The sequence below is a fragment of the Phyllostomus hastatus genome, unplaced genomic scaffold (genome assembly GCF_019186645.2).
Source record: "Phyllostomus hastatus isolate PE091 unplaced genomic scaffold, TTU_PhHast_1.1 phas_scaffold_129, whole genome shotgun sequence".
In the NCBI taxonomy this organism is placed as follows: Eukaryota; Metazoa; Chordata; class Mammalia; order Chiroptera; family Phyllostomidae; genus Phyllostomus; species Phyllostomus hastatus.
The window spans coordinates 14,253,459-14,268,215 of record NW_025334009.1 but is presented as its reverse complement, the minus strand read 5'-3'; the positions used below and the strand labels follow the sequence as shown (position 1 = coordinate 14,268,215).

At 42.3% G+C, this 14,757-nt stretch overlaps 1 protein-coding gene across 2 annotated transcripts in view; it reads right to left on the bottom strand.

Annotated features, from left to right (window-relative positions):
- The window catches only part of UBP1 (upstream binding protein 1), a 56,959-nt gene extending 42,683 nt beyond the window's left edge, over positions 1-14,276 (bottom strand). The window contains exons 1-3 of one of the 2 annotated variants that reach the window (XM_045857471.1): positions 14,207-14,276; positions 13,616-13,807; positions 1,488-1,639 (exon numbers count right to left, since the gene is read on the bottom strand). In XM_045857471.1, coding sequence (XP_045713427.1) covers positions 1,488-1,639; positions 13,616-13,728 — 265 coding nt within the window. In that variant the 5' untranslated portion in view covers positions 13,729-13,807; positions 14,207-14,276. Of the gene's footprint in view, positions 1-1,487; positions 1,640-13,615; positions 13,808-14,206 lie in introns of those variants that run through there. The other variant, XM_045857472.1, reaches the window with a different exon arrangement.
- Positions 14,277-14,757: the final 481 nt, after the last annotated feature.

Sequence of the window (14,757 nt, the reverse complement as noted above, 5' to 3'; positions counted from 1 at the left end):
AAAGAAACTCTGCAGGCAAGAAGGGATTGGCAAGACATATTCAAAGTTATGACAAGCAGAGACCTACAGCCAAGATTGCTTTACCCTGCAAAGCTATCATTTAGAATCAAAGGGCAGATAAAGAACTTCCCAGACAAGAAAAAGACTAAAGGAGTTCATCCTCACCAAACCACTATTACATGAAACATTAAAGGGACTTATTTAAGAGGATCAAAACTATAAACAATAAAATGGCAAAAACACATATCTATCAACAATTGAATCTAAAAAACAAACTAAGCAAACAAGAACAGAGACAGAATCACAGATACAGAGAGCATTTTGATGATTGCCAGGTGGGAGGACGGGTGTGGGGGAGAATGGGTGAAGAGGTGAGGGGATAATAAGTACAACTACGTAGTTTCAGAATAGCCAAGAAGATGTAAAGCACAGTATAGGAAGGAAATGGAGTAGCTGAAGAACCTACACACGTGACCCATGGACGTTAGCAATGGTGGGGGACTGCGTGGGGGGGGGGGTGCTGTATGGACGGGGACAAAGGGAGAAATATCAGACAACTGTAATAGCATAATCAATAAAATATACTTTAAAATTTTTTAAAATAATCACAATATATTAAGTGAATGGATGTTAATTTCAATTTTTTTTAAACAAAACAGATATACACACAAGGAAATACACCTAAATGTTAATTATCTCGGTGGAATGCAACTGCAGTCCATTTTCAGCTTTATCCCTTGACATCTCCCAATTTTTCTACAATGAGTATATACTATTTTTATAACAAAATATTCATTTTTGAAAAAAGAATTCAACACAGCTGCAGTATATGTACCCAACATTAATTCCTGCATAACAAAGTACTTTTGTTTACACTGGTAAGCTTTACTGGCCTGTGCCCAAACTGCTAAGAGCACCTGAGAAAACTCCCTTATACTTCCCAGTGGTACATTCTGCACACCACCGTCTTTATTTTCCATCCTGCCCACTCTCGGTTTCCTATCACTAAAATATAATATTCTCATACAGTACACACAAGATATGGGCAGATAAAATTCGACGTATTATTTTAGCCACAGACTCTGTCTTGGTACAGCTTATATCTATTTTCAGCACAAACTTGCCTCACTCCTGAGACCCACGTCCTTGCTAGCTGGACTCGGATTCATTCTCAAGTTCCATGTTGAAACCATATTCTTAAAAATAACTGACAGCCTTTCCTACTTGCTTCTCCTTTGGATTTTGTTTGAACAACCCTATAGTAAATCTTGTTCCACGTACCCTTCTTTATGCAAATCAGTTTCCACAAACTACAACTTTGTTGGCTCACAGTAAAATTCCTACAACTTTTAGGAACCGAATCTATAAAACTTAAGGGAAAAAAATCTAACTCAAAATTAATGCCAGTAACCAAGGCTGTAATGCCAAAACTTTCATTTAGTATTCTTGTAAATTCTAGCATCAGACTATGAGATAACCACACTAACCTTGGTTCAGGTAAGTGAGCGTTTCATCATGCAGTTTCACTGCTGGCGATGTTGCGGCACACATCACATACTGAAAGGGCGGGTTTTTAGTTTCATCATCCAATGGAAGGCTGGAATCTTCCTGCTTGAAAATGGGCAATGCCAAGACATCACTGAAAAGCAAAAACAAATAAACAAATCGACACTGACCTTGCTTTGGGTTTAAAATATTCAAAAACATATAAAAACGTTGAAGGATAGTTTCTTTTTAAATTTAAGCTACAAAATGATATGTAAAATAAAAGTACCACTAATGCTAATCTGGCTTCCCCAAATGACATGTGGCAGTGGGGAGAAGGAGGGCAGCTATGGTTAGGTACATAAAATAAAAGTATGTAATAGCTAATAAAGTCCATACTACTGATAAAGAAACTGGGCTAACAATAAAGGTGGTACTTTTTAAAAAGTTACTCCAAAAAAATTTTTTAAACAATTTAAACTCTATTGTTTGTATATGTATGTATGTATGTATGTATGTATATATATATAAAAGAAAAAGCCAGTGAGGAGTACATGGCTCCCTGTTTTGAAAGGCAGGAACTATGATTGCTGCCAAAGGTAGGACACATTAGCACCATGAAATCACAAAGAAGCATTTGATTGAAATGGTACTTTACGAAAAGTTTCCTGCTAGGCCTGGCAACTGCTGAGAGCATAAGGCTTCATACTTTATCTAAAACAATGGTTTCTTCTGGGAAGCAAACAGCAGTAAAAACAGCTATTATTTTTTTCTCCCAAGAATAACATGAGGCATTGATTGGGAGAGGAATGGGGCGGGGGTCTTCTGGGACACTATCTGTATTCTGTTAACCTAGGAAGATATCAGTTTGCTAAAAACAAACAAAAAAACCCCAGCTCAGATATAACAATAATTATTTTTTTAATCCTCACCCACAGACATTTTTTTCATTACTTTTGTTTTTTTTAAGAAAGGTTGAGAAACCTTGATGCAAGAAGAAACAATCAATTGGGTGCTTTCTATACGTCCCCTGACCAGGGTTCCAACCTGCAACCTAAGTATGTGCCCAACCTTTCAACTGAACCACAGCCTTTTGACTACGGGAGGGCATTCCAACCAGCCAGGGCTGAGATGTAATTTACATATCATAACCTTCATGCTTTTCAAAGTGTAAATTCAGTGGGTTTTAGTATATTCAGAGTTGTGCAGTTGTCATCATCGCTACTTCAAGAACATTTTCATCCTTATCTTGTACCTGTTGGCAGTCACTCCCCATCCCTTTCCCCCTGCCACGTCCCCACCCCTGACAACCACTAACCTACTTTGTCTCTGTGGATTTGCCTATTTTGGACATTCAATGCAGACTGAATCATGTAGCCTTTTGGAACTGGCTTCTTTTTCTCAGTCTGTTTTAAAGGTCTACCCATGTTACAGCATGTATCAGTACTTAATTCCTTTTTATGGCTGAATGATATTCCAATGTATGGGTATACCACAGTCAGTTTATCCATTCATCCAATGATGGACGTCAGGATTGCTTCAAATTTTTGGCTATCGTGCATAATGCTGCGATGAACACTTGCATATGTTTTTGTGCAGACATATGTCTAATTCTCTTGGGCATATGAAGATGTGCACGCACACCTAGGAGTAGAATTACTGGGTCACATGGTAACTGTTTAACTTTTTGACAAGTGCCAAGCTGTTTTCCACAGCAGCTACGCCATCACATTCCCACCATTAATGTATGAAGTAAGTAACATAATTCACTAAGCTGTACATTTACAGTTTGCTAACTTTTCTGCTTGTTCCTCAATAAAAAGTAAAATAAGATATCCAAATGAGTAACTACTGCAACACCAGTATCAAAGGTTTGTTTGAATTGCTTATTACCCCTTCTGTTTTCTGCAAGCTGATGACTCAGATATTTGGCTGGCTCATTTTAGGTTAATTTAATTTACAAATAAAATTGTGGAAATAAATGAAATGGGAGGAAAACTCTGCATCTCCTCCTCCTCACATTCACTTCTATTAAAACACTAGACTGATTATTCAGAAACTAAATTACTACTAATTCTCCTCCTGTCTTATCTATACCTAGGAACTATGAAAACACTCCTCAGCACATAAGTATAACTAAGGAACACAGTCAGCGATGGCCTCCAGCCCTCCTCTGGAGTTCTTCTCAACACTGTGACCTAGGGGCCTTGATCCCACTTAAGTGGAACAGATAAAAAACCTCGTGGCAGATACAAACATTTTTCAGGAGACTTACAAAGACTCACAGCAGCTGTGTTTATGAGAAACAACCATAACAGTAAAAATGGCTCTCCACAAGATTAAAATATACATATTCCTATGTCACATATGTGTAAGCATTTAAAGTCCTCTTTGTGAGAAAGAGAATGAGAGCTATGACTCAAAAGTATTGGCTAATTACACTGAAGAGTGACATGGAGAATAATTTTAAGATACCAATGCTAACTGCTTGGGGTTGATCATTAAATACATGTCATCAAAATAACCCTTAGGACTGCGTAAAAGTAGCTATTTATAAATAAACTCACACATGATAAATAAACTTATGTTTGTTCTCAGATCCTAGAAGGCAACCACCATTTTATTCACTTCGATACAGCCTGGAGATCCACACAGGATATACTATGCTCATGGTGGATGCTAATGACTTTCTTTTAACCCTCACCAGAGAATATGTTTATTGATTGTAGAAAGATGTAGAGGGAAGCAGAGGACAGGGCAAGAGGGGTAGAGAAGGAGAGGGGAGCCTGGGAGGGAGAAACATCGACGGGTTGCCCTCCGCATGCGCCCCAACCAGGGATCCAGCCTGTAACCTTTCAGTGTATGGGAGGTCACTCCAACCAAGCAAGCCAGCCAGTCAGAGCCTAAATGATTCTTAAACAAGCTCAACAAATAAACATGTAAAGATCATTTACTACTGAAATCCCAATTTTTTTTTAATTAGAAAGATAATACATTCCAATCAACACGGCAGCCAGAGTGATTCTCTTCTGACAGAAGTCACATCCGTTCATACCTTTACCTCTCCATCGGCTCACTTTCAACCAGGGTCCTCGGGAGGCCCTGCTCAGTCTGCCCCTGTTCTCCCTCGGCCCGAGCCACGTCAGCCTCCTACGGGCCTTCCCCGGGCCCTTCTGCACAGGCTCCACTCTCCTGCTGGCGTCCTGCTGGCTCATTTAACTCAAACGTCACCGCGGTGACAACTTGACAACTGCAATCCTCCCATCCACACTCCCAATTTCCTTTTCCTGCTCCATTTATCTGAAACGATGGTCACTTTCAAACAGTGTACATGACTTACATTTCTTTCCTCCACAGGTATATACTGTATTTTGCCATGTATAATGAATGCACTCCTGTGAATAACGTGCACCCATGTTTTGGGCCCAAACTTTCAGGAAAAAATCTTTCATTTTAAGTTTTTAATTCAATTTTTAAATTATTTATATTTAGATTTTTTTTTATTATGAAGGAATTGTAGCATTTATTTTTGAATATATTATGGTATAAGAAATTTCAGGTAACAAATAATTACAAAACACAAGAACAGGTACAAGGTTGTTCAGGTACTACCCATGTATAATGCACATCCTTCTTTTCCCCTCAAAACTCTGGGCAAAAACGTGTGCATTATACATGCAAAATGCAGTAGCCATACCCCCCTCCAAATTTGTTCTTCTTCACCGACTGATCCCAGCATCCAGCACAAAGGAGGAGTTCAACATCTGCTGAAATCAATGAACCCATCGTAGAATTAATGACTGGTTATTACTAAAACAGAAAACGAGTTCTCCAGATAATTTAAGATCCCAATTTCTACTAGGCTGAACCATGGAGCTCCCAGTAACCTGACAAGCAAACGAAAAGCCTCAAGGCGTCAAACTGTCCCAAGTAATTTTAAATGCCAGTACCCCAAAATATTCAGGCACACAAACGCAAGCGAGACTCTAGGAACAAGAACCAACAACAGTTAACAACAGATACCATCCATATACCCTTTTCCAGGTTCTGTCTGCTCTTTTTTCCAGATTCAGCTCTTTTCTGCCTGTTACACAAAGTGGCAGACCTGAAAATTACACATGGCAGCTGGAGTCTTGTTAGGTTGCTCCAAAGGGAAACACTGGTGGAAAATTAAAGGGGAGCAGGAAAGGGCCGAGGCAGGCCACCACACAGACTGCAGGTGCAGGAATTTCAGGGCAGCAACAACCACGCCTCCAGCTGGCAGTGAGGAGCAATCAGGTGACAGGCCCTCCTCCCAAACCCTCTGGCACCTTTGCAGTCAGACACTTCCCTCAATCTACCTCTGTTGGAAACATCTAAGTGGCTTGCAGTTTTCTGATTGGACTGATATCCCCAAAGACTTAAGATGCTAGAATTATTGGACCCACACTTTAAATTATGCTTGCTTTGTTCAAAGATATATAAAAGCTTGAAAAAATCTTCAAGGAACAGTAAATTTTAAGGGGCAGCAAGAATGAAAGTTACAGAAACTTCTAGAACTGGAAAACAAAATTGCTAAAATTAAAAACTCAGATTTAACAGCAGCTCAGAGAGAAATGAAGAGTAAATAAGAAAACTGGAATATAGGCAAAAAGAAGTTCTCCAGAAGCCAGCACAGAGAGTCAAGTGATGGAACATGCAGAAGACTTGAAGGACAAAGGGCGATTTCACAACAACAGCTCCATGTGGCCCCAGCCAGCATGCCATGGCAAGAAAGTGAAATGTAATGATTAACAGGAAGAAACAAACCTATGATGCTACCTAGAATAAAGTCAACAAGGTCCTGGAGGGAAAAAAAGGCAAGATACAACAAGAATAAGAAATACCCATGGCATTCCCAACCGATTCTTCCTATCCAGAATGACCATATTCTAGTACCTTGAGGAAACTTGTTATTAATTGGTAGGCAGCCAAAGGGGGTCATGGAAAGAAGTGGAGATAAAACCCAGGCTCTGGAGCTTCAAATCCCAGCTCTGCCATTTGTTGAGTGACACTATGGCCGGCTACTTAAATGGGTTTAACTTAGAATAAAATATTTTAAGTATCAACACTCTAGACACACATTAGATCAGAGGTTCTCAAAGTGTGGTCCGTGTAATCCTGGGGAACCTGAGACCCTTTAAGGAGGTCCAGGAGGTCAAACCTATTTTCAGAATACTACATTATCTGCCCATTCCCCTCTGTTGACACTCGGGGCACAAAAGCAATGGTGGTGAAAATTGCCGGTGCCTTGGCATGAATTAAGGCAGTGGCACCAACTGTACTAACAGGTGCTGTATAAAAATGTTACGATGAACTTGTCCTTCGGTGGGAATAATGTATTTCTGCTGCACACCTAAGTGCAATGGTTGTCTCAAGGAAAAGACATTATGCAACTGTGATCTGTGAGCTGACCTGGCAGTTTCTGTCACAGAATTATCATTTTTACTTGAGAGAAAAAATGACAAACTGATTACTGTGACGTGGGTATTTGACAAAAAATTCCTTGAAAATGAATAAGCAAACCTATCAATTATAATTGTGATACCATTTGTTGGCAATGACAAAATCTTAACCCTCCACCATGTGCTTTCTCTGACGAGATGGTGCAACATTAAGGAACATCACTTTTTTGATACTGCATAGTGAAAAGTGTTGACATTTAGAAGATCTGCGTAACTCAGGAGATCACTGCTTTTCTAATGAACAATGCATGCGTATTTCAAAATTACACAAGGGATCCAAAGTCCAAGAGACACCAACCGATTCTAATCTAACAGTGCAAAAAAGCACACTGAGATAGCCACAGGCACCAAGTTGCAACTTTAAGAAACCACCAAGTGCTGGTTTTTTGTCAAAGAACTTCCAAAATTATTTAAAAGGGCTATTAAAATAATCTTTCGTTTCCCAGTCAGATCTCTACATGAAGCTGGATTTTCTTCATGTATGTATTCCAATAGCAGAGAAGAGAATCCATTTATTTTTCTAAGCTAGGTATTAAAAAGATTTGCAAAAAGCCTAAGATAATGCCTCTCATTCTTTTTTTTTTTTTTTAGCAAAATAATATTTTAAATAGAAAATGGTAATATGGCCCTGGCTGGTGTAGCTCAGTGGATTGAGTGCGGGCTTTGAACCAAAGCATCGCAGGTTCGATTCCCAGTCAGGGCACATGCCTGGGTTGCAGGCCGTGGCCCCCAGCAACCACACACTGATGTTTCTCTTTCTCCCTCCCTTCCCTCTCTAAAAATAAATAAAATCTTAAAAAATATTTAAAAAAAAAGAAAGAAAATGGTAATATGTAATGGCTTATAATTGTTATTTTAAATAAATTTCCAGATTTCTTTCATATGAAAGGACAACAGAAAAAACACAGCCTACTGCCCTATCCAGAGACACAGTAATCTGACACTGAGACAAAGGGACCCACAAACGAGTGACAACCACACCAGCAGTGGTCCTCCTCCACTCAGAGTCATTCTTCTAAAGTAACAGGTCTTTTAAAAGCTAAATAGTATTCGCAGGAATATTCTACCTTTGCTTCCAAAAATTTTTACATGCTTAAAAGACAGCAGCCTGGACCACCATATATAAGATTGGTAAAGTCCTAAGAGAAGGAAAGACTGAGGAATTATCACTGAAGGACACAAAAACTAAATGCAATCAATATGGCGTCCGAGGTTGAAACCTAGATTAGGAAAAGGACAATAGACGGGAACCTGTGAAACAAACTTTGTAGTTTACATAACATAAAACTCTACTCTGGTTATGGGTAAAGGGCTCATGCCAACTTGCTAGACTGTAGACGACTTATTAACCTGCAACCCTAAAGTTACTTTAAAATAAAAAAAATTAAGTTTAAAATTTCACCACCAACACATACACATGTCAAGCTTTGTCATAGTCCGTATCACAAGATAACAATTTCACAAACGCCAAAAACCTCAGAAGTTTCAAAAGAAAAGACTCCGCCCTCACTGGTGTGGCTCAGTGGGTTGGGCATCATCCCACAAACTGGAAGGTCGCTGGGTCCCTCCTGGTCAGGGCACTTGCCTGGGTGGTGGGCCTGGTCCCCAGCTGGGCAGACAATCGTCATTTCTCTCACACATTGATGTTTCTCTCCCTTTCTCTTTCGCCCTTTCCCTCTCTCCAAAAATAAATTAAAATCTTAAAAAAAAAAAAAAAAGACCGAGGTTCAACACAGAACAATTTCATTTCCATCTATTAGTTATGTCCCAAAGCACGCAAAATAAATTATTTCAGAGCTCTTTTTAAATTCAGTCACAGAACCTACAGCAAACAAAGAGGAGCAATCAGACAGTATTTCCACCAATAGCAAATGTTGAAGTCTGTCCAGGCAAACTGACCGGTGCCACTGTAATGAAACGTAACAAGTTTATGAGCCCATATCAATAAACCACCAAGCTTCGAACAGCCCTGACTGAAGGATATAAAGTGTTCAATGTTATTTTTAGTGGGGGTTGGGGACACTCTCACTTTTAAAATTGCACACAGAATCTATGGGTAAACAATGGAATGTATATCGATTAGTTGAGAGAGGTTTTTGTCTACATATGGGGTTGGCCAAAAAGTTCATTTAATTTTTTCGGTAAGATAGCTCCAGGAGTACTTACTTGTCTTTAACTCTGTTCAAAACAATTTTGTTAGACTGTATTGTGATGGCTGTCATATCAGTGTGCATTTTTAAAAAACTTATCCAAATTGGTGAATTTTTGTGCAGCCACTCTAATACTGAAGATGGAAGAAAATAAGCAACATTTTTGGCACATTATGCTTTATCATCTCAAGAAAGGTAAAAGTGCAACTGAAATGCAAGGAAAGATTTGTGCAATGTATGGACAAGGTGCTGCGACTGATCAGATGTGTCAAACATGGTTTGCGAAGTTTCTTGGTACCACTGACATTTTGGCCAAATAATTCTTTGCTGTGGGCTGTCTTACGCACTGGAAGGTGTTTAATGGCACCCTGGCCTCTACCCAGTAGAAGCCAATAGCTGGAGGTAGCCGACATACTCAGAATATCCAAATCAATAAAGTTACTGGTGAAAATGAAAAAATATGGCTATTATCTTATGGAAAAAACCATACAGACTTTTAATAGAAGTTACTTCTTGAACCGATTTCAATACTCAGCAAACCCATTCCCAGGCAGTTACATCCCACTGTTCAAGTCTATGCTTTGGAGCAGGGGTAGACAGACACATAGGGCCAATCCAGTCAGCTTGTTTTTGTACGACCGACCATGATAACAATAGTTGCTATATTTAAACTATTAAAAGGGGTCATAAACAAAAAAGTGTCCCAGAGAACCCTCTGGCCTACGAAGCCTTAAATATTTGCTATCTGGCTTTTTACAGAAAAGGTTTGCCAACCTGTTTTAAGGCAATAAATTAAAACACACACACACACACACACACACACACACACACACACACACACTATGAACATGATATCTGAAATCAACGTTTTTTAATCAGCAACTTATTAAATTCTTTCCTATACTTGAGCCAAGAGTAAATCTAGAAAAAGCATTTAAACTCTGAAACAAGTAGTTTTTACAAACTGACACTTTAAACTATCAACATAGCGAAGTTGTTTTCAGCTCAAAGCAATTTAAATTTAGCAGATTATTTGTAAACTATGGGTGGACTCTCACAGAATATGTAAAGTATAACTTTTGAAACTGATTTATACCATAGGGTAGTTTAACAGGGCCCAGACCAATGCTCTTTGTAAGGTAATGATTTAATATCAAAGTTTTTATGTGTAATCTAAATAAGTTGCATTATTTTTTATTTTTTAAATATATTTTATTTATTTATTTTTAGAGAGAGGGGAAGGGAAGGAGGGAGAAAGAGAAGGAGAGAAACATCAATGTGTGGTTGCTTCTCACCTGCCCCGCACTGGGGACCTGGCCCGCAACCCAGACATGTGCCCCTATTGGGAATCAAACTGGCAACCCCTTGGTTCGCAGGCCAGCACTCAATCCACTCAGCCACACCAGCCAGGGAAAGAAGTTGCTTTATTTTTAAATCCTTAAAATTAACTTGCTACAGATTATAAATTTCATGGGAACAGTGAGATGGAAAGAAAATTACCAGCAGTCAGTCCAAAGACCTGGGTAGGAGTTTTATCTGGTCCTTACTTCACAAAACATGGATGACCCAGATTTCAACTCACAATAGGTTTAAGCCTTCATTTAGTGTGTGGGAACTCAGCTTCCATTTGGAACGGTAATGCCACTGACAGGCCTCTTGGACCAATCACTGTAACGTCTGTGAGCTTAGACTTACTGGCTCACAAGGAATGGTCTACTGGCTTTCTAAAATCTCTTCATCCATTCTGCAATATATATATATATAGCTAAGATTTGAAAACCCTTTATGACCTGCCTCATTTCATACAGAATCTTAAGCCACTCATACCTCACATACAAACGTGGTACTACAGTACACCAGAACGCAAAGGCACGAAACGAGGGGAAAAGAACAGCAAAGGCAGTATCAGAAATTAGCCTTAACATATCCCAATGCTACGAACCTACAATTTAATGCAGATATTTTTTAAGTTAGACTATGAAGAGAAGCTGTCTCTTTCAAGTTAGTTACCTACCCCAAAACCCCCACAAAACATTTTCTAAAAGTGGTCTTTAAAAACTCCCTCTTGTTTGAAGTCATCCAAAAAGCAAATACAGTATGCATACTTCACTTTGAAAGAAAAATGCAAAGCTGACCACAAAGTAAACTTTATAAAAAAAGTCACTTTTCAAATAATTTCAAAATTAGCACCTCCAGTTTACTTCTTGACCTTGAGAGAACAAATGAAAAAGACAAGCATCAGTAGCCTCACTTCCCCTTCGGTACCAGAGGAAGAGATCCTGGGCACTCCTGAGAGTGCCACCGCAGAGCTCTAGGCCCAGGCAGGGGAATTAAGTGCAATCAAAGGCCAGCACGCAGGGGTGCCCAACCTGTGGCCTAGGATGGCTGTGAATGCGGCCCAACACAAAACGTAAATTCACTTAAAACTTTTTTTTTTTTTGATCATTGGTTTTCAGTGTCTGTGTATTTAATGTGTGGCCCAAGACAACTGTTCTTCTTCCTTTGGCCCAGAGATGCCAAAGGGCTGGACACCCTGCTAACTTAAGCCTTCTTCAGGCTTTGTCCAGATCAAGTCAATTCTGCAATTTCCTAAATATTAATTTCAAATAAAGGCTCTTGAATTTGCAAGAGGCAAAGACTCTCATGGGCTCCTCTTAATTTTTGAGAAGCAAATGCTTAAGAGCAAACTGATACCAAGAATATCTGGAAAAATAACCAAAATGCTATTTGCTTTCAAAGATATTTGAAAATTTGGATTTAAATGACATATACCATATAACCAATAACCAAAAGCATTATATGGAAAAAGTCTCCCCAAGGAAAATGTTGTAAAAAACAAAGATGTTGCACATTAAGAAAAAGGTCAAGGAAAGGTTTAACATCAAGATTTTATTTCCTTTTCACAGAATAAACCATAAACGAAAGTTCATTAGTTGGTCAAATCACTAAAATAAACACAATTCCGGGGTGGGGGGAGGAGTAAAAGCTCAAAATAACTCTCAATAAGCAAAGTTCTCAGCAGCAAACTCCCATTTTGCCATGATTGAGAACTGAGAAGCAACTGAAGAGATACACCGAATGTGATTCAGGTGCCCTCTCACTCCTGAAGGGCAAGTCTCTCTGAAAAGCATGACCCTGCAGGCCCAGCTTTTCACAAGGAAATCACTGCCTCCAGTAATCCCGACTGGGTTGACCCTATGACTTTCAGTAGCTCAATTTCCTCCACAACTGAAACAGTTGTTCCAGAAAACAAGCCACCTTACAGCACCGTGGAGTTGCACAACAGCAGGGAGAGGAAGTGCCAAGTTCAGAGAGACCAGCACAAGCCGAATCAGGGTTAGAGACTGGTGCAAGAAGGTTTTCCTTCAGGCACTTCCTCACCCTGAGTAACACCTGCACCTTTTTGAGAGTTCTTTATTTACAAGATTTAAAAGCCCAATTACTTCAGCGGGCTGCTCCCCCACCCCCAGGCCCAACCTGACCCAGAAGTCCTTCTACTTCAGCACGTTTGGGCGCCCGTGCTCCCCTGGAGCTGCAGCAAGATGCATGGCAGTCACTGGGAGATGGACAGCGCTTCAAAGGCATCAGGCATTATTACTTTAAGGAACATGTTTGGAAAATCTCAATTCGCATTAACGAAAGCTAGCAACCCATCGAATTTTACACTTTAATCAGGTGAAGATAGAGAATGTAAACTGTATTTCAAAAAAACTAGGAAAGAAAAATAAAGACCTGCCAAACTCACGTAAGTTAAAAAAACAGTATGCTTCAGGGTAAAGGCCAGAGACTAAACTCCAAAATCTGTTTCAACCCCTCAAAATTAAACAAAATGAGTGGTTGCTGTTACAGGCAGTGAAGACTAAACAAATTATTGTTTGTGGTGCAATCACTGCATCTTAGCCTTCTTCAAAAGGAAAGAGTCCAAGAGGGTAGTGCCCAAGATGAAAAATTTGGCTTTGAGACCATCACAAAACCTTAACTAAGTTGATGTACTTTTCTCCTCTGTGGCTATTTTCAAATACAATTAGTACTGTAATATCAAGTGATTAAAATTTTGCAACTAGGAAAGACTACTATGCAGAAGAGTAGAAACTGATACCAAAACTTTGGAGAGTACTTTCTCAATATAAGTCCTATCATCTCGCACAGTTTTCCAGCTCTAAGTGGCTTGTAAATCACATGCAAGGAGATGAAACCCCTTCCCCCACTAATCCAAGCCAACCTAACAGCTGGGCATGTTTTACAGCAAAAAATGAAGCCTTCAGGCGCGGTACCCTTGCCGAAGGTTGCAGGGCCGCCCTCCCACCCCCGCCACTGGGGTGGGCAGAAGCCTGGGAGGCTCCATGGCCCCGACGGCCACGCGGCAGGGGACCGACCCCAAGCCAGGTAGGCCGGGGAACCGATCATCGCAGCTACGCCTGGCAGAGGCACAGGGTCCTGCAGGCCTTTCCCAAGGGGACAGAGGTTACCACCAGCCCGCCCCAAAGCTCCAGGTACCTCATGCTGTATGCGCCGGCACCCAGCTCCTGCCCGATGCCCGAAAGGCTGGCGTCGAAGTCGTGCACCAGCCCGGACTCGATCACCTCGTCCATCTTGAGCACCCAAGCCATCTTCCGGACTCGCCGTCGCCCGGCACGCAGCGCTGCCTCCGCGAGCGGGGCGAAGAGCCCAGAGCTCCGCGGGAGCGTCCTGGGGGAGGGCGCGGGTGAAGCCTCCGGCGGCGCGGCGAGTGGTCACCAGCGGCGGCCCGGGCGGCGGCCGGGACGAGAGCGGCCGGGGCCCCGTGGGCAGGGCAAGACGAGGAGCTCCAGCGGGAACGGCAGGGCCGCCGGCAGCGCCTCCCTCCCGCGGGCGCAGGCCCCGCGCCTCATGCCGCCGCCGCCCACCCCCTGCGCCGCTAGCGCTGAAGCCGCCGCCGCCGCCCGCCCCACCCCGGGGCCCCCGGCTGCATCCTCCCCAGGACTGCGCGGGGGCGGGAGTTCAGCCCGCTCCGACGACCGCGTGGGGGTGAGCCCGCCCGTCACCCGATCCCCGGCCAAGACCCCCGGGCTTCGGCCCGCCCGCCCAGGTTCTGCCGCCCCGGCCAACCCCGCCGACGCCGCTCCGCGGGCGCGGACGATGGCTTCGATACAGCTCCGGCTCGAGCTCTCTCGCCTCTTCCGCCTCCTGCGGCCCCGCCCCGGCCCCGCCCCCGAGGTCGCCCCTGGCGCAGGCCCGCCCCGCAGGGTCCCGCGCTCGGGGCACTCCCGGCTCGTCACGGCGGAGGCACTGTCCCAGCGGCGCAGCGCGACCCCGCCCACACCGCAAGTTCCCAGCCCCTGCGGCCTTGCTGCCTTCCGGAACACCAGCCCAGGAAAAGGCGGTGCCAAAAGGGCTGACAGTTTCCGCCCATCCAGAAAGGTTAGTTGATTGACCGGCGAACTGGACAATGATGGCAACTGCTTGGTCGAGGCTCCCGTGAGTCTCTGTGCCCCTGTCCTAAAGAACCAATCAAAATGTGCTTCCTCTTGGGCGGGCTCCAGAACTGAATTTGCTGCCAAAATAAAGAGTTCATTGGACCGCACTAGAGGAAGCGTAAACGCCACTTCCTGTGGTGCTTTACTCGTAAATGGTCTTTGTGGGTAGTCTCTGGATTTTGC